Source organism: Lithobates pipiens, unplaced genomic scaffold (assembly GCF_037356315.1).
Source record: "Lithobates pipiens isolate NorthernLeopardFrog02 unplaced genomic scaffold, aLitPip1_a1.2 Scaffold_30, whole genome shotgun sequence".
NCBI lineage: Eukaryota > Metazoa > Chordata > Amphibia > Anura > Ranidae > Lithobates > Lithobates pipiens.
In genome coordinates, this window is record NW_027507791.1 from 46190483 (window position 1) to 46217362 (window position 26880).

At 42.9% G+C, this 26880-nt stretch overlaps 1 protein-coding gene across 1 annotated transcript in view; it reads left to right on the forward strand.

Annotated features, from left to right (window-relative positions):
* The window catches only part of LOC143942052 (cell adhesion molecule CEACAM3-like), an 84658-nt gene that overhangs the window by 41537 nt on the left and 16241 nt on the right, over positions 1-26880 (forward strand). The window contains exons 6-7 of the mRNA XM_077463364.1: positions 9719-10009; positions 18865-18950. Of these exons, the coding sequence (XP_077319490.1) occupies positions 9719-10009; positions 18865-18950 (377 nt within the window). The remainder of the gene's footprint in view (positions 1-9718; positions 10010-18864; positions 18951-26880) is intronic.

A 26880-nucleotide genomic window follows, 5' to 3' on the forward strand; every position in this document is an offset into this window, starting at 1 on the left:
ACCAAAGTCAACAAGATAAAACAAGGTCTTCTTCTTGTTTGTGGAGCCTTCAATCTGGTTGCAGACATTTATATGGATACTACCTCAGCGGCCAAAAGAAATCCATCTCCTTTGAATCAACTACTAACCTAATTTGATTTGTATGATGTGTGGAGATGTTACCATGGAACAGAGAAGGACTATACATATTTTTCCCCCCATCATAAATCCTATTCCAGACTTGATATGTTTCTTGCTGATAAATACTTGTTACAAAATGTTAGCTCATCTATTATCCACGCCATGACATGGTCTGATCATAATCCAATATCTATTACCATTGATGATACCTCCCCCAAACGTAACTCCTTCCTATGGAGAGCCAATAATTACATACTACAACATCCAGTATATTCTAAAGAAATCGCTAACCACTTGAACCAATATTTTGAACTAAATGTTGGCTCAGTATCGGACGATGCCATGGTGTGGAATGCACATAAAGCAGTTATTAGAGGTATTATTATAAAACTTTGTTCGGTTTACAAAAAGAAAAGAACTCAACAAATTGACTCCCTTACCTCCCAAATCGCCAAATTAGAATCTGAACACAAATCTTCCTCACAATCCAATACCCTAGCTCAACTAATGCAGCTCAGACAGGAACTTAGATCTCTCCTTTTACACAAATATGAGTATATGCAACGTAAATTTAAAGCCACATCATATTCCACAGCTAATAAAGTTGGTAAAAAATTGGCTCAACGTCTTAAAGGTATACAAACTAAATCTAAAATTCACTATCTTTTCCATCCACACTCAAAAGACAAACTATCTAATCCACAAGATATAGCAAATGCTTTTAGTGATTATTATAGTGATCTTTATAACCTTCGTACAGATACTTCCACCCACCAACCGTCTCCAGAAGAAATTGACAAGTTTCTTAATCAGGTTAACCTACCTACCCTAACTGAATCCCAATTAAACTACTTAAATACACCATTTTCTACCACAGAAATCCTTGCAACTATTGCATCATTACCAAACAACAAAGCTCCAGGTCCAGATGGTCTTTCGGGGGAATATTTTAAACAATTCTCCACATATCTGATTCCCCACTTAACGAAATTCCTCAACAAAGCTGCATTATCTTCTACTTTCCCTAAAGAATCATTATCAGCAATTATTGTTACAATTCCGAAACCTGGAAAAGATCCAACCTCACCCCAAAATTTCAGACCAATCTCCCTACTTAACCTAGACCTAAAAATTTATGCTAAAACTATAGCTAGACGTCTAGTATCCATTGTGCCTGACCTAATACACAAAGATCAATCTGGATTCATTAAGGGAAGACAGGCCCCTGATGCAACACGAAGAATGATAGATTTAATTCACTATGCAGAATCAACTGGAACGCCTTCTCTGCTTCTTTCTTTAGATGCAGAGAAGGCGTTTGATCGGGTACAGTGGACATATCTACAAAAAGTTCTATCAAAATTTGGATTTAAAGACTATATATATGGTGCTATTATGGCATTATATACACAACCATCAGCTCAAGTATTTTCCGCCAACATGCTTTCTCAACCATTTCAAATATCAAATGGCACACGCCAAGGCTGCCCATTATCACCTCTAATCTTTAATTTAGCAATAGAACCCTTAGCCGAACATATCCGCAAAGATTCTAAGATTACGGGAATAAACTTGGGTTCCACCTCTCATAAAATTAGTCTTTTTGCGGATGATATAATACTTATATTAACAAATCCTACCTCATCACTAGCCGCAGTATGCGAAACATTAGATTGGTTTAGCCGAATATCCTTTTACAAAATTAATACAACAAAATCTCATATATTAGACATAAAACTTAATGCTACCACCAGAAACCTCTTGCAAGCTCAATATCCATTTACTTGGTCTGAAGATAATATTTCTTATTTGGGTATACAACTCACTAGATCCACAAAACATCTTTTTAAATCAAACTATAAACCATTGCTGAATAAATTACGTACAGAATCCCTGAAGATTACTAAATTGGAACTTTCATGGACTGGTAGATTAGCAGCGTTCAAAATGATGCACTTACCTCAAATACTTTACCTATTCAGAACTCTACCAATTCCCATTCCTAAATATTTCTTTACATCCCTACAAAGGCTACTCAATCAATGTATTTGGTATGGAACAAAACCTAGATGTGCTCATTCCAAATTAAGAAATCACAAATTGGCGGGTGGGTCAGGCTCTATTGATTTCGAAGATTACTATATAGCAGCAATAATTGATCAATCTAAAGAATGGTTCCAAAACCCTCCAAGTAAACTCTGGAGTAACATCGAACATACCTTTCTATTAAGTCCCGGACTAAAGAACTGGCTTCTAAGCACTCCACTAGGGACTAAAATACCCAAAGATTTACCTCCCACCATGATTGCCACGACCAAAGCTTGGAAAATGTTAAACCAAGAAATACATTGTGAATCTAGTATACCCCAAATGACGATTCCTATCGAATCCTTACATCATCTATCACATGATCTATCTCTTCATCATTGGACTCAAAAAGGCATTAATCATATAAACCAACTTATTACAGGTACACAAATACAATCCTTCTCTGAGCTACAAAAACAATTTAATTTACTTCATTCAGATATATCTACATATACCCTACTACAAAATTGCCTCAACAAAATCAAACTTCCTCTATACAATATTTCGCCAACAATATGGAAATTTCTTAATTCCTCCTTAACTCATAAAAAAGGAATCTCCTTAATTTACAATATTTTACACCTCAAGAGTATATTTACGAAATCCACCTCTCATTCACATTGGGAAAATGATTTACAAAAATCCTTTACGGATCAACAATGGGAACAAGCACTTAAAAGTATCTATAAAACTACTAAAAGCTCAGCACTATGGGAACTTACTCAAAAAATTTCACTTAGATGGTATTTGACGCCATCAAGACTAACATCCTTTAATTCATCTTTGTCGGATTTATGTTGGAGATGTAATTCCGCTAAAGGCGATATGTTTCATATTTTTTGGAGTTGCGATAAACTCCAAGAGTTCTGGAAAAGTGTCTTTCTTATATTAACAGACATAACTCAAATGCAGATTCCACTTCTACCTGAGTTAGCGATATTAAACCTAACTATAGAAAACATACCATACCCTTTTCGTCATGTAATGACACACGTCTTCCTGGCAGCCAGACTATCCATAACCAGATTATGGAAATCTACAACACCTCCAACTTTTAGATACTGTATCCTTACACTACAACTATGAATTAATGATGGCCTCCATTGCAGGCAATTTACCAAAAGAAAAATGTAGGTGGTCACCTTGGGAGGGATGGTCAAAATCCGCTGATTTTCTGAATAAATCTTAAACAATATTTAGGCATACTTTACTGAGTTTTCAATTCCTGGTTTCATTCTTTTTGGTTAATTTTTAGCTCTATATGTCTACAATGCTTAATATTGGCAACATTTCCCTCCCCTAGGACACAGCTGAGTACCCATAGAGGTGTTTAAGGGAGGCTAATATTTTTCATTTATACAATTAAAATATTTGTATTAATTAACTTTATGATTTTATGTATGTACTCTATTATTAATATCTTATTGCGTGAACTAAACGTCTTTAAGAATATCAGAAAATATATTTATTTAGCTTTTTTTTTTTTTCTCTCATTATTGTTCTTTTGTTTACGCGTATTTGAAATTTATTGTACAATGTACTTTCTATATGCTTTAATTTTTAAAATCAATAAAAATCGATTGATTAAAAAAAAAAATTGTAAGAGGTAGTCAAGAAATTATAGGTGTAATTTATGCTCCAAGAACGTCTCATGGCGCTTCCTGCATGTTGGGCCTCTGTATGTGGCCACGCTGTGCCAAAGTCTCACACATGTGGTATCGCCATACACAGGAGTAATAGCAGAATGTGTTTTGGGGTGTAATTTGTGGTATGCATATGCTGTGTGTGAGAAATAACCTGATGATAATATAACAATTTTATGAGAAAAATAAAATAAAAAAATCTTGATTTTGCAAAGAATTGTGGGAAAAAATGACAACTTCAAAAAACTCACCATGCCTCTTACTAAATACCTTGGAATGTTTACTTTCCAAAAGGGGTCATTTGGGGGTTATTTATACTTTCCTGGCATGTTAGGGTCTCAAGAAATTTTCAGAGATTGGCACCATAGCTTGTGGATTCTATAACTTTCACAAAGACCAAATAATATACACCAATTTGGGTTATTTTTACCAAAGATATGTAGCGGTATAAATTTTGGCCAAAATATATGTAGAAAAATTACTAATTTGCAAAATTTTATAACAGAAACAAAGAAAAATACATTTTTTTACCGAATTTTTGGTCTTTTTTCTTTTACAGCGCAAAAAATTAAAAAAACTACGGTGATTAAATACCACCAAAAGAAAGCTCTGTGTGAAAAAAAAGGACAAAATTTTCATATAGGTACAGTGTTGCATGAGTAATGACCTTGTCTGATCATGCGTAGAGAATTCCGATCGGACAAAGTGCCACGCATGCTCAGATCAAATTCCTACACCAAAGCTATTGGCTACTAGCCTGAATGTAGTCCCGTCGTAACGAAATAACGTCATTGCGTTCTGAACGATCGGATTTTCCGACAACTTTGTCCGACCGTGTGTATGCAACAGTTTCGGACAAAATTCGACAGATTTGGTTGTCGGAATGTCCGACCGTGTGTACAAGGGCTAAGACTGGGATGCCATTAATGTTCATGTGCGTGTAAATGCAGGCGTACCAATACTTTTGGTAATATAGTGTATGTGCAAATATGTGTGAATTGGTGCAAAACAAACCCCTGAAATGACATTCAAAAAAAGCAGAAGATCAAACATCAGTACCGTGTGCAAGAGGCCTTGCTGTGCATACTGTATTTCTTTCAGCAGGCGGCCGGCTTTCTCAGGATACCATGAGCCGATGGAACGGCTTCCGAAGCTGTGCTTCTCGGGCTTACCGTTTCTGCCAGTTCACCGAAGAAACGATCTGGCGGCGCAACCGGCTGCTCCCATAAGCGATCAAATAGTTAACACTCTTTGAGTGACTCTATGGCCTTGGAGGACCGAACTTTTCTTAGTTTCTGTGATAAAATTTTGCAAATTATAGATTTTTCTTCATAAATTTTGGCCACAATTTATACTGCTAGATATATTTGGTAAGAATAACCCAAATTAGTGGATATTATGTGGTCTTTGTGAAAGTTAGAGAGTCTACAAGCTGTGGTGCAAATCATAAAAAATTTATCACATCTGATGTACTGGTAGCCGATCTCATTTCTTGCGACCCAAACAAGCTAGGAAAGCACAAATACCCCCCAAATAACCCCTTTTTGGAAAGTAGACATTCCAAGGTATTTAGTAAGAGGAATGGTGAGGTTTTTGATGTTGTAATTTTTTCCCACAATTCTTTGCAAAATGAAGATTTTTTTTTACTCCGCAAAATTGTCATTGTAATAGGTTATTTCTCTCACATGGCATGTGTATACCACAAATGACACCCCAAAATACATTCTGCTACACCTCTTGAATATTACGATACCACATGTGGGGGACTTTTCCATAGCCTGGCTACATAGAGAGGCCCAACATGCAGGGAGCGCCATCAGGTGTTCAAGGAGCATAAATTACACATCTAACTTGTTGACTACCTATTACACTTTTGAAGGCCCTGGAGCACAAGGACAATGTGACACTGATGACAGATGGCACTGATGACACGTGACACTGATGTGACACTGATGACAGATGACACTAATACATGGCACTGATGACACGTGACACTGATGACAGATGACACTAATACATGGTACTGATGACACGTGACACTGATGACAGATGACACTAATACATGGCACCGATGACACGTGACACTGATGACAGATGACACTAATACATGGCACTGATGACATGTGACACTGATGACAGATGACACTAATACATGGCACTGATGACACGTGACACTGATGACAGATGGCACTGATATGTGGCATTGATGACAGATGATACTAATACGTGGCACTAATGACACATGACACTGATGACAGATGGTACTGATGACACATGACACTGATAACAGATTGCACGTGACACTGACAGGTGGCACTATTGGCAGAGCACGATCTGTGATTGGCTGTGTCCAAGGGACATGGGCAACACAGAATTTCCCCGATGCGTGCCCTCGGGCGCACGCATTGTGGAAGTAAACAGGAGGGCGTCCAGGGATGCCCTCCCGGCAATTGGAGTCCACGCTGTAGCCGTATTTCGGCTATAGCACGGACGCCTAGTGGTTAAAAGAAAAACATTTAGGCACCCCCCATCCCTCCGTGCTCGCACGCAGAGGCACGCGTATACGTAAATTGCGCACTCATATGTAAACGGTATTCAAACCACACATGTGAGGTATCACCGCCAACGTTAGAGTGAGAGAAATAATCCTAGCACTAGGCCTACTCTGTAACTCTAAACAGGTAACATGTAAAAAATTTGAAAGTGTCGCCTGTGGAGATTTTTAAGTGTTGAAGTGTGCCACCATCCCACGAGCTTGCACAATTTTTAAAGCATGACATGTTAGGTATCCATTTACTCGACGTAACATCATCTTTCACATTATATAAAATATCGGGGTAACTATTGCATTTTTTGTTTTTTATTCATGAATGTGTATTTTTTCCCAAAAAATTCAGTTTTCAAAACCACTGCGCAAATACCCTGTGACGTAAAAAAAAAAAGGGCATTTTATTCCTTAGGGTCTCTGCTAAAAAAATAAAAAATGTTTAGGGGTTATAAGTTATTTTCTAGCAAAAAATACTGATTTAAGTGTCAGCAAATGCCTGGTCTTACTGCAGGGCATTTACTGGTGCATCTTCTATGCAGAGCTACTATTGTATTGTCAATTCAACCAATCAAATGCCTGCAGAAGCGTAACATGCTATGTTATACAAAAAACTGGGGTAACTATTTCGTGCTTTTTTTTTTTTTTTTTTTATTCATTAACCACTTGCCTACCGGGCACTTAACCCCCTTCCTGCCCAGGCCATTTTTCAGCTTTCAGCGCTGTCGCACTTTGAATGACAATTGCGCGGTCATGCTACACTGTACCCAAACACATTTTTATCATTTTCTTCACACAAATAGAGCTTTCTTCTGGTGGTATTTAATCACTGCTGGGTTTTTCATTTTTTACAAAAAAAATTTTATGTCAGTAAATTTTGTAACTAAGTAATTTTTCTCCTTCACTGATGTGCACTGATAGGCTGAACTGGTGGACATTGATGAGGTGGCACTTATGGGCACTGATTAGGTGACACTGATGAGGAGGCACTAATATGCTGCACTGATGAGCACTGATAGACGGCACTGATGGGCACTAATAGGCGACACTGGTGGACACAGACAGGCACTGATAGGTGGCACTGGTGGGCACTGATAGGCAGCACTGGTGGGCACTGATAGGCAGCACGGATAGGTGGCATTGGATAGGTGGTACTGATGGGCACTGATGGGCATTGATGGGTGGCACTTAAGGGGCGACACTGATGGGCATTGATCGACAGCAGTGATGGGCATTGATGGGAAGCACTGATAGGCGGCACTGATTGCCAGCACTGACTGGCATCGCTAATGGGCACTGATTGGTGGCACTTGTGGGCACTGATTGCTGGCATTGGTGGGCACTGTATGATGGCATACATCAGTGCCCTGATTACATTCCTAGATGTCCCCCTACCTGGAGATGCAGCTGATCGGCTCTCCTCACCACACACTCTGTCAGTGTGAGGCGAGGAGTGCCAATTACCGGCACTTCCTTGTTAACAAGTGACCGGCTGTGATTGGACATAGCTGATCACATGGTTAAAGAGCCGTGGATGTGGCTCTTTACAGAGATCAGGTTCAGGTGTGCTAGCAACAGGCAGGCGCGCGAGTGCGGCCGTTCTGGGATGCCGTCATGTGATGGCGTCCCAGAACTAGAGCCTCCCCGCCATCATTTGACTGTGGGCTGGCGGCAAGCACTTAACGTGTATTTTTATTTATTTTTTAAATTGTGTTTTCAAAACCACTGCGCAAATAGTGTATGGTGTAAAAGAATTTCAACAATCGCCATTTTATTCCCTAGGGTCTGTGCTAAAAAAAAAATGTATAATGTTTGGGGTTTCTAAGTGAATTTCTAACAAAAGATACTGGTTTAAACCTGTAAACAAAAAGTGCCAGACAAAGCCTGGTCGGCAAGTGGATAATGTGCCTAATATGTGTTTATTTCCTATGACTATCAGCTCCATCTAGTGACCATAAATTGTCATTTTGCATTATTTCCGGAAAATATTGTCCTATGGGCACTAGATCGAGATGACAATCTTAGGAAATATTCATATTAGAGACATTAAAACCCCTTCCCGCCAAGCGTACGCAGATCTGCGTACTCGGGTTCTGGGGGGTATACCGGGATGATGCCCGCACCTGCAGGCATCAACCCGGTACCGTTTTTTACAGCGGGTGATTGGCTATCCAGCCATAACAACCGAAGTGGCTAAAAGCCGCTCGGCTGTTATGCCGGAGGAGTGGAAGGGGACGTCCCCCCCCTCCCGCCGCATCCCGCCGCTGTTACCGGTGCTCCCGCTCGATCGAGAGCACCGATTCAAGCTCCGATGCCTCCGACTGCTGGGGAGGAACTGGAATGAAACCGTAATCGGCTTCATTCCAGTATCCTAATAGTAAACACGGAAGCAACGTCATGACGTCACTTCCCGTTTACTCGGCTGACAATGGCACTGGTTTTAAAAAAATATACAGTATTCAGATTCGCCGTTTTCGGCGATCTGAATACATTGAAGTGTAAAGGAGGTATGGGGGATCTTTTAGACCCCTGATCCCTCCATAAAGAGTACCTGTCACCACCTATTACTGTCACAAGGGATGTTTACATTCCTTGTAACAGCAATAAAAGTGATCAAATTTTTTTTAAAAAAAACAATTTATTCATTTTAAAATAAATAAAATAAAAAAAAATATGTTTAAAAGTGCCCGCCGTCCCCGCGAGCTCGCGAAGCAAAGAAAACGCATACGGAAGTCGCGCCCACGTATGTAAACGGTGTTCAAATCACACATGTGAGGTATCGCTACGATCGTCAGAGCGAGAGCAATAATTCTAGCACTAGACCTCCTCTGTAACGCTAACCTGGTAACCTTAAAAAAAAATTAAAGCGTCACCTATTGAGAATTTTAGGTACCGTACTTTGTCGTCAATCCACGAGTGCGTGCGATTATAAAGTGTGACATGTTTGGCAAATATTTACGCGGCGTAACATTATCTTTCCCATTAAGTAAAAAAAATGGGCTAATTTTACTGTTTCGTTTTTTTTAAATTCATGAAAGTGTCCATTTTCCCAAAAAGTTGCGTTTAAAACACCGCTGCGCAAATACCGTGTGACATAAAATATTGCAACAATCGCTGTTTTATTCTCTAGAGTCTCTGCTAAAAAATATATATATATATATATATATAATGTTTGGGGGTTCCATGTAATTTTCAAGCAAAAAATATGGATTTTAACTTTTAAACACCAAATGCCAAAAATAGGCTTAGTCATGAAAGGGTTAATACGGCTAAGTGTATATTAACATAATTGTCTTATTGATTGTTTTTTTTTTTTTTAAAGGGACATGGAACGTTAGTGTTACAGAAGAGGAAGACCTGATTTTGCAAAATTATGTAAAAGACATGAAATCGATTGACTGGCTCACACCGAGGGTGATTCGATTTGCTGTAACTAAACTAGGCGGAGATATTTGCATTTTGGACCCGAGTTATTCTGACCGGCTGTCCAGCCTAAAAGATGGTTCCATAACCATAAAAAGAGTAACAAAGCAAGATAAGGGAATCTACAGAGCTCATATGTTTTCACCTAATGGGATGTTACTAGAACAGCAATACCACGTCCACATTTATGGTAGGTGTACTAATAGTCACAAGACAATTTACGGGTATAACATGATTTTATTCCATTACCAAGTCCACTGGTTATTCCTAGAATATTAATATGTAAATGTGATCTTTAAGCATTACGGTATATGGCTGCCGTGTCAAGGAAAGAACCCTCCTTTCAGGAAATTTCAGGAAAAGTATTCATACCCCTTGAATTTTTCCGCATTTTGTCATGCTACAACCAAAAACGTAAATGTCTTTTATTGGGATTTTATGTGATAGACCAACACAAAGTGGCACATAATTGTGAAGTGGAAGAAAATGATAAATGGATTTCAGTTTTTTTTACAAATACCGTATTTATCGGGGTATAACACGCACCCCAAGTTTAGGAGGTAAGTTTAAGGAAAAAAAAACTTACCTTTAAATGCCAGTCAATGCAGCCTTATCAGTGTGCATCTGCAGCCTTGTCCATCATTGCAGAATGATCAGTGTCATTTGCAGCTTGGCCAGCGCCGTTTGCAGCCTTGCCCATGTTTAAATTTCCCGCCGCCGAGACAGACCGAGCGAGCGAGCGCCGCCGAAAAATACCGAGCCGACTTGCTCGGCTCCGCTCGTAGTCCCGCCTCCCTGTTGTTTCTCTAGCGAGCGCTGCCGAAAAAGACAGAGCCGTCTGTACTGTGTATTCGGCTGGGCTCCGCTTGCAGTCCCGCCCAGTATGGGACTACGAGCGGAGCCGAGCAATCGGCTCTGGATTTTAAGGGGGAAAAAGTGCGTAATATATACGCCGATAAATACGGTAAATATGTGAAAAGTGTGGGGGGGTACATTTGTATTCAGCCCCCCTTTACTCTGATACCCTTAACTAAAATGTAGTGGAACCAATCGCCTTCAGAAGTCACCGAATTAGTAAATAGAGTCCTTCAGCAGCAGTCCTTCAGCAGTATAGGGACTGACGTACAGTCTGCTAATCACTAACACACAACCTGCTTGGTCCACAAAAGTTCTTATAAGGACTGGTAACTTGGTCTAGGGTGCTACAGTACATAGGGTTGAGTGAGGTACAGTCTGCTATTCTATAAGGACTGTTATCGGTCCACAATACATAGGGTTGAGGTGCACTACTGCTGACTGCTGCCCTATACTGCAGCAGTCCTTCATTGGTATAGGGACTGATGTACAGTCTGCTAATCACTAACACACAACCTGCTTGGTCCACAAAAGTTCTTATAAGGACTGGTAACTTGGTCTAGGGTGCTACAGTACATAGGGTTGAGTGCGGTACAGTCTGCTGTTCTGTAAGGACTGTTATCGGTCCACAATACATAGGGTTGAGGTGCACTACTGCTGACCGCTGCCCTATACTGCAGCAGTCCTTCATTGGTATAGGGACTGACGTACAGTCTGCTAATCACTAACACACAACCTGCTTGGTCCACAAAAGTTCTTATAAGGACTGGTAACTTGGTCTAGGGTGCTACAGTACATAGGGTTGAGTGAGGTACAGTCTGCTATTCTATAAGGACTGTTATCGGTCCACAATACATAGGGTTGAGGTGCACTACCTTCTTTCTTCATTTGGCTCACTTCCTTGTCCCAAAAAAGCACACCGTACTATATGCCCCTACCCTCCTCTTTGAAGAGGTTGAGCGGTGTCATATTTCTACTGGGGCTGCTTATGATATCCCTGTGCTGTGCTGACTTCCTCCTGGGGGTTCTTATTATGAGGGGATCACACCATCCCTGTGCTGTGCTGACTTCCTCCTGGGGGTTCTTATTATGAGGGGATCACACCATCCCTGTGCTGTGCTGACTTCCTCCTGGGGGTTCTTATTATGAGGGGATCACACCATCCCTGTGCTGTGCTGACTTCCTCCTGGGGGTTCTTATTATGAGGGGATCACACCATCCCTGTGCTGTGCTGAGTTTCTCCTGGGCCTGCTTATTATGAGGGGATCACACCATCCCTGTGCTGTGCTGACTTCCTCCTGGGGGTTCTTATTATGAGGGGATCACACCATCCCTGTGCTGTGCTGAGTTTCTCCTGGGCCTGCTTATTATGAGGGGATCACACCATCCCTGTGCTGTGCTGACTTACTCCTGGGGGTTCTTATTATGAGGGGATCACACCATCCCTGTGCTGTGCTGACTTCCTCCTGGGGGTTCTTATTATGAGGGGATCACACCATCCCTGTGCTGTGCTGATTTTCACCTGGGGGTTCTTATTATGAGGGGATCACACCATCCCTGTGCTGTGCTGATTTTCACCTGGGGGTTCTTATTATGAGGGGATCACACCATCCCTGTGCTGTGCTGACTTCCTCCTGGGGCTGCTTACGGTGCTCCTGTCAGTGCTGTATATCACGGTGCTGGTGTGAGTGCTTAATGTCATGCTTCTGATGTCAGTGCTCTCTGTCACGGTGCTGCTGTCAGTGCTGTATATCACGGTGCTGATGTCAGTGCTGTATGTCACGCTTCTGATGTCAGTGCTCTCTGTCACGGTGCTGCTGTCAGTGCTGTATATCACGGTGCTGATGTCAGTGCTGTATGTCACGCTTCTGATGTCAGTGCTCTCTATCATGGTGCTGCTGTCAGTGCTGTATATCACGGTGCTGATGTCAGTGCTGTATGTCACGCTTCTGATGTCAGTGCTCTCTATCATGGTGTTGCTGTCAATGCTGTATGTCACGCTGCTGATGTCAGTGCTCTGTATCACGGTGCTGTTGTCAGATGCCTCTATCACGGTGCATGTGTCATTGCTGTATGTCACGCTGCTGGTGATCATCTCCTGCACCCTCTTCTTTGCCTACCCTGGTCCCTGACCTTCCGTCTCCTCCATTGCCTTCATGCGCTCCACAGTCCTGAATTGTCAGAACAATTTCCCATATAAAAAAAGAATGCTTGTAGTTATCGATCCCAAATTCACCTCATACATGTGTTATGTCATTGGCCATGTGGTGGGACTATGTTTGCCCAGCTAATAATTATCCTGTGGCTGCAAATTCGACCTAAAGGTTTGAAACGTTCGCCTCCCATTGAAGTCAATGGGGCCCGCTGCGAACGTTCGGTTTCGCGAACGGTCGGCCTCGTTCGCGGTCCGCGTTCGCGAAACGTCCCGTCGGAAGTTCGTCCATCACTAGTCATCATAGTCCTTATTCTTCCTTTTTTTCATGGTAACTCTGGAGGAGCTGCAGAGATCCACAGCTCAGGGGGGAGAATCTGTCCACAGAAAAACTATTAGTCGTCTCTCCACAAATCTGCCCTTTATGGAAGAGTCACAAGAAGTAAGCCATTGGTGAAAGAAATCTATAGGAAGTCCCATTTGCGGTTTGTGAGAAGCCATGTGGGGGACACAGCAAACATGTGGAAGAAGGTGCTCTGGTCAGATGAGACCAAAATTTAACCTTTTGGTCTAAAAAGTTAAGTCCACCAACGCTATGTGTGGGGAAAACTAACACTGCACATCACCCTGAACACACCATCCCCACCATGAAACATGGTGGTGGCAGCATCATGTGGTGGGGATGCTTTTCTTCAGCAGGGACAGGGAAGCTGGTCAGAGTTGATGGCAAGATGGATGGAGCCAAATACAGGACAATCTTAGAAGAAAACCTGTTATACCGCGTACACACGACCGGAATTTTCGAGGGACTAGGTCCGACGGACTTTCGGCGGAGTTCTGACGGAGTTCTGACAGAGTTCTGATGGACTTTCCGAATTAACAGACTTGGCCACACACAATCACACCAAAGTCTGACAGATTCGAACGTGATGACGTACAACCGAACTAGAATAAGGAAGTTCATAGCCAGTAGCCAATAGCTGCCCTCGCGACGGTTTTTGTCCGTCGGACTAGCATACACACAAACAGATTTCTCGGTAGGAACTGGGTCCGGCGGAGTTCCGGCGGAAAAATTTGAAACATGTTCCATTTCTAAAGTCTGTCGGATTTTTGCAAATCAAAAGTCCGCTGCAGCCCACACACGATCGAATGGTCCACCGGAATCGTCTAGTCTGACCTTTGATGTCGAAAAGTCCGGTCGTGTGTACGCGGCATTAGAGTCTGCAAAAGACTTGAGACCGGGGCGGAGGTTCACCTTCCAGCAGGACAACAACCCAAAACATAAAGCCAGAGCTACAATGGAATGGTTTAGATCAGGGGTGCCCAACCAGTGGCCCGGGGGCCAGATGTGGCCCGCGGAGCCCTCTGATGTGGCCCGTGACCTCCTGCTCTTGGATATAATAGAAAGAATACTGTAATTAAAGGTCAGTTTATTACTAAAATCACAGTGTATATATATATATATATGGGCATATCTGTCCTGCAGTGGTTACTGGGCTGCTTTCAAACTGATCCGTAGGTGCAGAGCAATTACCTGCACTGAGCCATAGACTTCTATTATTACCTGTGAGTTTGGTGAGCTTTCTGAAAGTTCACGAAACCTGCAGAATATAATAAAAGTCTATTGCATACTGCAGGAAAGCCAAAGGTACACTGCGTTGCACACGTGGTGCCGGTAAACCACAGTGCATCAGTGTGAAAGCAACCTTGGACCCCTTTCACACAGTCAGTCCGACAGTCCAACCAATTGGACCCTCCATTCACCTCTAAGTAGTGGCAGACATAAACCGACTTGTATTCTACCTCCAATACGATCCACCAAAAAGTATCGTGGGATCCGTCTGTGTCCGCTCTGAAAATGCCTAGTGGACACGAACATGCCATCCACCCACTCCTCTCATTGTGGCCCGTGACCTGTTACCAAGTCGCTTAAGTGGCCCTTGCTCTTCAAAAGGTTGGGCATCCCTGGTTTAGATCAAAGCATATTCATGTTTTACAATGGCCCAGTCACAGTCCAGACCTAAATCCAATTGAGAATCTGTGGCAAGACTTAAATTACTGTCCACAGACAATCTGACAGAACTTGAGATATTTTGCAAAGAAGAACGGGCAGAAATGTCCTCTCTAGATGTGCAAAGCTGGTAGAGACATCCCCAAAAAGACTTGCAGCTCTAATTGCAGTGAAAGGCTGTTCTACAAAGTATTGACTCCAGGGGGCGCCATACAAATGTACCCCCCACACTTTTCACATATTTATCTGTAAAAAAATATGAAAAAAATTTATCATTTTCCTTCCACTTCACAATTATGTGCCACTTTGTGTTGGTCTATCACATAAAATCCCAATAAAATACATTTATATTTTTGGCTGTAACATTTTTGTACTTTTTCAAGGCACTGTACACCTGACAGGTTTATGGCTTTCCCAGAGCAAACACTCAGGGCTATGGGAGGAGAGAAGCACATACAGCAGCTATGCCTGCCCCTTCCCTTTGCTGCCCATTCACAGAAGCCTTTGTGTTTGTGAATGAGTTATTATTATTATTATTATTATTATTATTATTTATAAACAAGATTTATATAGCGCCAACAGTTTACGCAGCCCTTTACAATATAAAAGGGAGACAATACAGTTACAATACAATAAAATACAAGAGGATTAAGAGAGGCCCTGCTCAGAAGAGCTTACAATCTAATAGGGTGGGGCAGGTGGTACAAAAGGTTGTAACTGTGGGGAATGAGCTGATGGAAATGGTAGAAGGTTAGTTGGAGGTGTGATAGCATTCTCTGAAGAGATGAGTTTTCAGGGATTGCCTGAAGGCAGCTAGAGTAGGAGATAGCCAGCCAGGTTGAGGTAGAGAGTTCCAGAGGATGGGAAAGGCTCTGGAGAAGTCCTGGAGATGAGCATGGGAGGAGAGAAGGGAGCTTGAGAGTAAAAGGTCTTGAGAGGAGCTGAGAGGATGGTGTGGGTTATATTTGGAGACAAGATTAGTGATGTAGCTCGGGCAAAGGCTACAAAGGCTTCTGTGATAGGGTAGGGGGAGGGGAGATGGAGATACAGGCACAGCAGCTGCATCGACTCTACTATTAAAGAGCTGAGATAGATATTGGCAGAAATTCACATATATATATATATGGTCAACACTGAGGACAAGGGTGAATAAACTTGCGCTGAACGGTGAAAAAACGATGAAAAAGAAAACTAAAGCAGCTGTCACACACAAAGTGCTAATCAATAGAAATGTAAAATTATGAAAATGTGGCGCTCGCAAATGTTAATAAACATGTGTAACCAAATGTGGATGAGTGCAGATGTGAATATACGAATAGAAAAAGCAAAAAACATGTAAGTAAAGTCCAAATAAATGTGCTGAATGTTCTGATCCGCAATGGTAAAAAAGCTTTTGAAGTTCAATGGACCACAGACTTTTCAGGTGCATAAACGCCACCCCCACATGTGTCCTCACTCACAAAATGGCGATGACCCCCAGCTTTGCAGTCTGGGGGTCACTTCAGGCTTATACGATGGTATCCAGAGAAGCTCAGGAGCGGTGTTGTGCACATCAGATCAAAGGATTTCTTGTTGGAATTTTCTCAGCAGAATCACCAGGTACCAAAAAAGGATAAAAAATGAAACTACTAGTGAAAAGTACCATTTGAAAAGGGAATTATTCCATATACAAATGGGTACTTACAAAATAGTTGATAAAAACAGGCATGTAAAGGGATTAGAGATGGATCCGGACGCTGCTTACGGCATGTGTTCCAGAAACCAGGAAGTGCGTTCCAAGGAGCAAAAAATGACGTCAGTGCCACCGGAAATACGTTGACATGTTTCGCCAATCTACAGGGTGTTATCAAAGACCTGAGGTCGCTCGCTTTACGTCTAGAGGAAAAGAGATTTCATCTCCAAATATAGAAAGGTTTCTTCACAGTAAAAGCTGTGAAAATGTAGAATAGACTCCCTGCAGAGGTGAATCTGGCCAGCTCAGTAGATTGCTTTAAGAAAGACCTGGATACTTTCCCTAATGTACATAATATAACTTGGTACAAACATTTATAGGTAAGGTTGATCTGGGGAAAATCTGATTGCCTCCCTGAGATCAGGAAGGAATTTTTTTCCCTGCTATAGCAAATTGAAGCCTGCTTTTCGGGGGGGGGGGGGGGGGGGTTCGCCTTCCTCTGGATCAACTGTGGGTATAGGATTGAGTATATGGGGTTGTATGATTTTTTTTTTATTTTTTTTTATTATTATGGAACTAGATGGACTTGTGTCTTTTTTCAACCTGACTAACTATGTAACTATATATGCAACTAATAATAGGGTGATGGTTGAGCCAATCAGGTTTTTAAGCATTAGGTTTTGATAAAGATGACGAGACCAGAAGGCCCAGCTTTGGGTTTCCGGAGCTACAGCGATAGCCGGCTTCTGGGAGTTCTATAAACCTGTCAGATGTAAATAATGGAGATAAGTCCAGGAGGTGTCATGCAAATCATTGGGCTTAAAGTGGTTGTAAACCCTTACAAACCACTTTGACCTACAGGTAAGCCTAGATTAAGGCATACCTGTAGGTCCAAGAAATATCTCCTAAACCTACACGGTTTAGAAGATATTTCCAAAAAGACAGGAACCAATGTCTACGGCGCATGTGCCGTAGACAGCGGTGCGCAGGCGCACTAAGCATGCCACTGCAACGGTGATATGCGCGAGTGACACCATCGCTGCTCCGGCGCTGTGAGTGGCCGGAGCAGCGATACCCGGAAGAAGATGGATGCTCCGAGCTACAGGGGACAGCGGTGACATCGCTGGCTCCTGTGTCAGGTAAGTGACACATAATGGGCTACTATACGATGCAAAGTAGCCCATTATACTTTACCTTTGCAGGGAGACAGAGGAAGTAAACCCATCAGGGGTTTCATAGTGCACCTTCCCTTTTTACAAAGGAGCTGAATTCCTAAAGTTCATCTTTAAAGCAGTAGTTGACATTAAGGATGACCTAAAGTTCAGGCCGTGTTCAACTATCACATGATGGCTGTCCCAATCAACTATGGTCACGGAATTCCCCTCCCCATGTGACCGGATGCTGGGGACATCATTAAGCTGCTATGACCATATGGGCATATTTGGATAATTACCATGTGGCCATATTGGGTCAATTATCCCACGAGCATCTCCACCCCTTTGTTATGTGTAGCTGAGAGATAAGGAATTTCATAGCCACAGGTGATTGGGTCAGCAGCCTGCTATCATTTGATAGTTTCCCACAGGTTTAGGCCAAACTCAGTTTGTCCCTTAACCTTGGCTTATCCCTACTTATCATTTTACAAGGTATTTCAAACCTTATCTGCAGGCCTTGGCTTCACCAAAGGACCAAAGAAAGGTAGGACTTGGCAGCAAACCAAAAAGTAAGATTATGGTAAGGTAAACCCAAGCAACAAAGATAAAAGTGCCCAAAGCACAGTTGGTTCTTCTTGAAATAGAAAATATCTGCAGATTGTAATTCCACTACAAATTTAAAAAAAATGGTTTATTCCACATCCTAAAATAGTGGGCTAAGCCACGCACAATATTCCTCGTTGCCTCTGGGCTAACCGTGTAATTAGAATCAGTAAATGTCCTGAAATACCTTTGGAGAAGGGTGATGTTTAGGTAGAGTTGGTCGATCTGCCGGAATGCTAATCCTCCCTTTGGCAGAGGCCCCCATGGGCCAATGTCTGGGCAGTGGTCACATGACCTGTCGCTGAAGGGTATCTTTATTATGGTTAAAACCAAAAAACTCTCCAATCAGCATGGAGCATGAATGTAGTGTAGTGTGTAGTTGATTGGAGAGCAGTAGTTGTGACTTTTATGTGATTGGACCAACAACAAAATAGGAAGGACTCCTGATTTTGCAAAAATTGGAAGGGTATCAAAGTAGAACTTGTGTCTGCTGCCACAAATAATGTATCTAAATATAAGATTGTATTTAGTAAATGTATGTGTGTATTTTCTTTAGAATATTAATCTTCAGATCTATGCTTAATATTTCTAATTTCAGAAAATCACACGTTATTGTATTGGATGTTGGCATTGGGTGTTGCTGTGTCCCTGGTACTAATCGGTCTTTTGGTGTACTATTACCGAGTAAGTTGACATGTTAGGTGTTTTTTTACACCCCTTGCCTTGCCTTTATAAACAAGCAACCTGATTTATTTTTGATCATTACACTGAATGGTTTTACATTGTAGTTTTACGGAAACCATCATTTTTAGTAAAGTTGCCCTTAATGTGATTACCCCATCCCCAAAACACTTCCTCCCCATTCCAATGATCTTCGCCTCTATGGAGCTGTAATGGTCGTCCATACTGGGAACATGATGGGTTGTGTGTGTGGCAGCCACATTGTTCAAAATACAGCCGTTACTGAAACACTGCCTTTCCAGACTTCCTAACCAGAGGGTCTCAAACTGGTGGCCCTCCAGCTGTTGTGAAACTACAAGTCCCATGAGGCATTGCAAGGCTGACAGTTACAAGCATCACACCCACAGGCAGAGGCATTATGGGACTTGTAGTTTCGCAACAGCTGGAGGGCCACCAGTTTGAGACCCCTGCTATACTCTATTCCTCAACAAATCTGGAAAGATTTCATGGGCACTCATTCTTCTCAAAAGGATATCTCATTCATTTATTCCACCTTTAACCAAAAGAAGCTATTCTCCAAATCCAAATCTTTCACACAGTGGGAATCAGGCCTGGGGTCCTCTTTGACTGATTATAAGTGGACCAGAGCCCGTCCAATCCATGTACAATCTCACAGCCAGCATATCACTCTTGGAACTATCCCAAAAAATATATCTCAGATGGTATCTAACGCCCGCTAAGCTAGCAAATTTCCATCACCGAATGTTGCCTCTATGTTGGAGACACTGCAGGGCAGTAGGAGACTTATTTCACACCCTATGGCTCTACCCCACACTTAAACTATTCTGACGAGAGATTTTTTCAAAATCCTCTCTATGGTTACGTATACCCAAATTCCCTTCTCTCCCGATCTAGAGCTGCTGAACCCAAACATAGAAGCCACCCCTTACGGGCCAGACACTCAGCTACTCATATACTCTTGGCAGCTAAGTTGAGCATCACGAGACTTTGGAAAAACCCACACCCTCCCTAGGTAATTGACACTAGATTTGATCCACCAACACTGTAGTTATGAAACCATGCTAGCCTCCAGTAAAGGATCCTTTGAGAAATCACGTTCCCTCTGGCAACCCTGGCTACAATCAGGGGCGGATCCAGGGGGGGGGCAACGGGACAATTGCCCCCTCCGAAAATATCATTGATTGCAGTCCCCACCGAATCTCTCTCTCTCTCACATCAGTATAATCAGCCGATCGGCGGCGCTGAGAGAGAGAGACTCTGTGGTCACAAGAAGATAAGATGGAGGGAGGAGGTGTGTGGAGCTGCGCCGCTGGCTAGTGTTCCTTGCACTGGTTGCTAACGCCTGTGCCGCCTGGCGTGTAGCAACCAGTGACGTCAGTCACGTCGGAGGCTGGAGCCACTGCTGAGGAGGAGGAGAACCCCAGCATTCATAGCGGAGCCTTCTTTGTTCTCCGCCCCTGAGTGGGAGTGTTGGCTCCATCCATCTCCTCCCTCCATCTTCTCCACAGCACGGCGGGAACACAGGAAGAAGCAGTGACTGTATGTCACTGTCATCTGATGCTGCTGACTGCACCTGCAGACAGTGCAATTAACGGATCCCACTCATCTGCATTGCTTCTGCATGGGAGCCAATCCCCCCCACCAGAGCACCAAAATATTATATAAAAGTGAGTAAAAGAATGAATGAATGTGAATGTGTAAAATTTCAAAATCTTGTGTTGCATACTGTCATTATTTATGGAAAACAAATACTGCCCTTTTAGTCTTGTTCAATCTAAACCCCTTCAGCTCCAGAAAGTTTTACCCCCCCATGAACAAGCCATTTTTTGCGATACTGCTTTGTGTTACTGTAACTGACTGACAATTGCGCGGTCGTGCAATGCTGTAACCAAGTAAAATTGATGTCCATTTTTTTCTACTAATAGCACTTTCTTCTGGTAAAATTTTATATTTTGCAATATAAACATAGCGACAATTTTGAAAAAGAAAGCAATATTTTTAACTTTTTGCTATAAAAAAAAGTCTTCCTCAATTTAGGCCAATATGTATTCTGCTTCATATTTTTGGTAAAAAATCCCAATAAATGTATATTGATTGTTTTAAACAAAAGTTAGCGCATCTACAAAATAGGGGATAGATTTATGCCATTTTTATTTCTTTTTTTCCTAGTAATGGCGGCGATCAGTGATTTTTTTTTTTAGCAGGACTACAACATTGTGGCGGACAGATCATACACTTTTTGGGGATCAGTGACACGAATACAGTGATCAGTGCTAAAAATATGCACTGTCACTTGTACTAATGACACTGGCTGGGAAGTGTTAACATCAGGGGTGATCAAAGAGTTAACGGTGTCCCTAACGGTGCTCGCTAACTGTGTGGGGATGGACTCACTAGTTGAACAGAGTGATCCGTGTTCCTGGTTAGCAGGAACACAAGATCACTCTGTTCATCTCTGACAGAGCGGCGATCTGCCTTGTTTACATTAGCAGACCGCTGTTCCATCTCTGTGGGGAGCGATTGCAGGTGGCTGGAGGACATCACTTCCCGCTGATTGGCCCCCCCTCTGGCCAATCAGCGCATGTGCCTTTGCTGGCTATTGCACAAATCGCGTACAGGTACACGTTATTTTCTGGCAGTGCCCCTCCCGAGACTAGACTCTGGATCCGCCCCTGGCTACAATGGTACTACTCTCATCAGCACCTATACCCGCTAAATCTCTAATACATACACCTAACTGGACTTGAGAGAGCCACTCTAGCATTTTTGTTTTTCCATTGGACTCTGTAAACCAGGACATTGTTAAGTATCCTTCATTTTGAAACACTTTTTATTTCTTCTCTGTTGCATTATTTTCTCCTTTTTTGTAAATATTTTATTTTCACCATTTTGATATTTTCATCATTAAATAGATTGTAAACCCTAAAAAAACAGAACAAAAAAAAACCTGTAAGCCCTTGTACACACGGTCGGACATTCCGACGGAAAATGTCCGATCGGACCGCGTTGTCGGATAATCCGACCGTGTGTGGGCTCCATCGGACTGTTTCCGTCGGAATATCCGACCAACAAAGTTTTCCAGCTTGGCTATAAAAATTTCTGACAACATGGTCCGATCGGACCTTGTCCGGTCATGTGTAGAGAATTCCGATCGGACAAAGTGCCACGCATGCTCAGATCAAATTCTTACACCAAAGCTATTGGCTACTAGCCTGAACGTAGTCCCGTCGTAATGAAATAACGTCATCACATTCTGAACGATCGGATTTTCCGACAACTTTGTCCGACCGTGTGTATGCAACAGTTTCAGACAAAATCCGACGGAAAAAATCTGCCGGATTTGGTTGTCGGAATGTCCGACCGTGTGTACAAGGGCTAAGACAAAAGGCATAAAACCTGTAAGCCCTTGTACACGCGGTCGGAGATTTTGACAGAATGTGTCCGATTGGACCGTTTTGTCGGATATTCCGACTGTGTGTGGTCTCCATCGGACCGTTTCCGTCGGAGTATCTGACGGACCAAGTTTTCCAACTTGTTGGTAAAATTTTCCGACAAAATGCTCCAATCGGACATACCCCGATCATGTGTAGAGAATTCCGATCGGACAAAGTGCCACGCATGCTCAGATAAAATTCCTACATCAAAGCTATTGGCTACTAGCCTGAACGTAGTCCCGTCCTAATGAAATAACATCATCACGTTCTGAACGATCGGATTTTCCGACAACTTTGTCCGACCGTGTGTATGCAACAGTTTCGGACAAAATCCGACGGACAAAATCCGACGGATTTGGTTGTCGGAATGTCCGACCGTGTGTACAAGGGCTAAGACAAAGGCACTATGAAATACTTACCTTAAAACAAAGCTGTTGCAGAGGCGCGTGCACACCGCTGAGACAAGGTTCGTCACTCCCGAGCACAGGGCCCTGAAGAAATGGCACGATCGGCCGTGTGTCAATTTTGGCGGTGTATATAGTAAATGCCTAAATGGTGCAAGTTTAGGAGATATTTACAGTACCTGTAGGTAAGCCTTATTACAGGCTTACCTGTAGGTACAATTAAACAGGAAGACTTTTCTTCCTCTTTAAACCCTATTTTTAGAAGTGCTGAAATTGCCTCTAAGACTTTTAACCACTTGCCGCCTGCCACATAGTAACATAACGTCGGCAAAGTGGTTTAGTTATCCTGACCAGAGGTCATATGACATGATCAGGATAACGAGCTGACGTGCACCCGCGGAGGCGCACAGTGAGGCGATCGGTAGTACTGTCTGGCACACTGCAACTCCGATCTAGGTAAAGCGTCCCTGACAATCACAGCTGATCACAGTGTAAACAGGAAAAGCCGCATATCGGCTTTTCCTAACTTATGTCGTCTTTTTTTATTTGTTTAGCAAAAAATAAAAATCCCAGAGGTGATCAAATACCACCAAAAGAAAGCTCTATTTGTGGGAGCAAAATGATAAAAATGTGCGGGGGGTGCAGAGCACACCCGAGTGACAACTGCCAGAGGGGTAATACCATGGCTGCCAATAGAGGGGTACCACTGGGCCTCCTGTAGGGGGCCTGGGCACACAGGGGGGCCCAGACAGCAGGGGGATCGGTGCAGCAGGACAGGAGGACAATTACCAAACGATGCACTGTCTGTGTCTCTTCCAGCAGCTGAAAGCCGGTTTCTCCCCCTCTCCCTTTCGCCAGCTTTAAGCTGCTGGAGAAAGAGACACAGACACACATCATTCTGTTATTGTTCTCCCGTTCCTCCGCACCCTTCCCCCTCCCTGTGCTGCTCATATCTGATTCCCCCTGTGTGCCAAGGCCCCCTCTCATCCCCCCAGCCAACGGCTTTCCTCTCCTGCCAGCTGCAGCAGGCGCACAGGCAGATAGAGAGTGGAGGAAGTCCCCTTCTTTTTTTGAATTGGACACTGAGCGATTGGTACGGATCACTCCTGTGTCCATTCATAACAGGAATGAGGAAATTCTTTCTCCTGTTCATTCATCTTCAGTGCAGCTAAGGCTACAAAGCAAGGAATTGAAGAATCTGTGTCACCAATTCCTTTCTCTGCCTGAAAGGTGAGATGTTGGGGTCTGTTTACAGTGCATCCAGAAAGTATTCACAGTGCTTCACTTTTTCCACATTTTGTTATTTAACAACCTTTTTCCAAAATGGATTAAATTATTATTTTTTCCTCAAAATTCTTCTACAAAGGGCTTTATTGAACATAAAGATCAACAGAATAATACAAAGGATAATACAAAAAAAAAGGAAAAACAAAAGAAACAGTTTTGGACACATCTTGTATACATATTCACATAAACTTCAGGTGTCAAAAATATTAGTCTGGAACATAAGAATTTGCCCCAATTCCTGAAAGTTCAAGGGCGATCATATGAGGTCCGCAAATCCTGGTGGTGTGGTAACACTCTAAATTTCACTTGTGTAAAAGTGATTTTTCCTCGAAATTCTACAAACAATACCCCACAATGGCAACGTGAAAGATGTTTGTTTGAAATCTTTGCAAATTTATTACAAATAAAAAACGAAAAAATCCCCTGTACATAAGTATCACAGCCTTACTCAATACTTTGGTGAAGCTCCTTTTGCCCCATTACAGCCTTTTAAGTCTTTTTCAGAATGATGCTACAAGCTTGGCACAGTTATTTTTGGGCAGTTTCTCCCATTGTTCTTTGCAGGACCTCTCAAGCTCCATCAGGTTGGATGGGGTACATCGGTGCACAGCCATTTTCAGATCTCTCCAGAGATGTCCAATCAGGTTCAAGTCTGATCTCTGGCTGGGCCACTCAAGGACATTCGCAGAGTTGTGCCATAGCCTCTCCTTTGTTATCTTGATTGTGTGCTTAGGGGCATTGTCCTGTTGGAAGATGAACCTTTGCAGGTTTTCATCAAGGATGTCTCCGTACATTGCTGCATTCATCTTTCCCTCCATCCTGACTAGTCTCCCAGTTCCTACCACTGAAAAACATCCCCACAGAATGATGCTGCCACCACCATGCTTCACTGTAGGGATGGTATTGGCCAGGCGATGAGCGGCGCCTGGTTTCCTGCAGACATGACAATTCTCATTCAGGCCAAAGAGTTCAATCTTTGTTTCATCAGACCAGAGAATTTTGTTTCTCATGGTCTCAGAGTCCTTCAGGTGCCTTTTGGCAAACTCCAGGCAGGCTGTCATGTGCCTTTTACTGAGGAGTGGCTTCTGTTTGGCCACTCTACCATACAGGCCTGATTGGTGGAGTACTGCAGAGATGGTTACTCTTCTGGAAGGTTCTCCTCTCTCCACAGAGAAATACTAGAGCTCTGTTAGAGTGACCATCGGGTTCTTGGTCACCCCCCTGACTAAGGCTCTTCACTCCCGATCGCTCATTTTGGACGGGGGGCCCGCTCTAGGACCGTATGGTCTGGTATGAATTTTGAAGGGAAACCCCACGTGGAAAAAATAAAAAAAGACAGCATGGGGTCCACCCCAAAATCCATACCAGACCGTTATCTGCGCATGCAGCCCAGCAGGTCAGGAAAGGGTGGGGGACATGCATGGGGACAAGGTGCTTTGGGGTGAGGAGCACAGAGCCACCCCCCCATGTTAAGGGCATGTGGCCTGGTATGGTCCAGGAGGGAGGGGGCGCTCGCTTATCCCCCCCTTTCTTTATCTGCTGGGCTGCATGCTCGGGTAAGGGTCTGGTATGGATTTTGGGGGACCCCACTCCATTTTTTTACCTGGTGTGGGTTTCCCCTCAAAATCCCTACCGGACCAAAGGTCTGGTATGGTCTTGGGGGGGGGGACCCACGCGTCTTTTATTTGTTTTATTTTGGCATGGAGTTTCCTGCTCAAGATCCATACCAGACTCAAAGGGCCTGGTATGGGCTGATCAAAGTGGGATCCCGGTCATTAAAGTCGCATGGAAGTCGCACATGAAGTAGTATGACTTTTATGTCGGATCACTCACAAGCTACACAGGATTGCAAATTCATAACACCTAGGACTTTCCATCTTTCCTGCAGTATACAGTATTGAGCAGGAACTTGATATAAAACCAAAATAAAACCAGCATAGCTTAACTCTAAAAGTGAAAACTATGAAAGACTCCAGATCTAGCATGCCTGACATGTTTCACCCAATGACTTCATCAGAAACATCTGATGAAATCAATAGATGAAATATGTCCAGTATGCTAGAGCTGGCATTTGTAATTGTTTTTACTTTAAACAAATAGGAGTTTTTTTTTTCTAAAGGCAGCTCCATAAAGACTTGGTGTGAAGGAGCTTAAGCGCCCTGCACTAGTGATGGCCGAACGGTTCGCCCGGCGGTCGTTTCGCGGCGAATTTCCGACATTCGCGGTCCGCACGTTCGAACGCCTTTTTCCGTCGTTCGCCGCGGCGGACTTACGTGTTTAATGTATACAAGAACTTTAACCTTTGGTGACACGTTTATCATGTGATACAGGACAGCCAATTGAGACATGACAGCACATGGACACTTGTACATTCCCCCTAACCTATAAATACACCCGATCCGGTGGCCATTTTACATTCTTTCTTCTGTTACGATAGGGACAGGTTCCTGTGTGGAGTAGGGAGAGATAAACCACTAGCTATTTGGTACACAAAAGTTCTTTTCAGGACTGGTATAGGTGTTAGGTGTTGATAGGTTTGCTGTGCTGCTGATTCTTGCAGCAGCCTGAGTGTCTTTTGTTAGTTTAGAGAAAGGGAAAGGACGGTGTATGCTACAGGGACAGCCAGATTAGTCTTTCATCATCATCATCATCATCATCATCATTAGCTGTTACTATCAAGGTCCACAAAAGAGCTGTTCCAGTAACCACTAATCGTTCTCTTTTTTTGCCAATTTGTATAGGGACAGGAAGGAAGCAGTGTTGTCAGGCAGTGAGGGTAATTTTAAA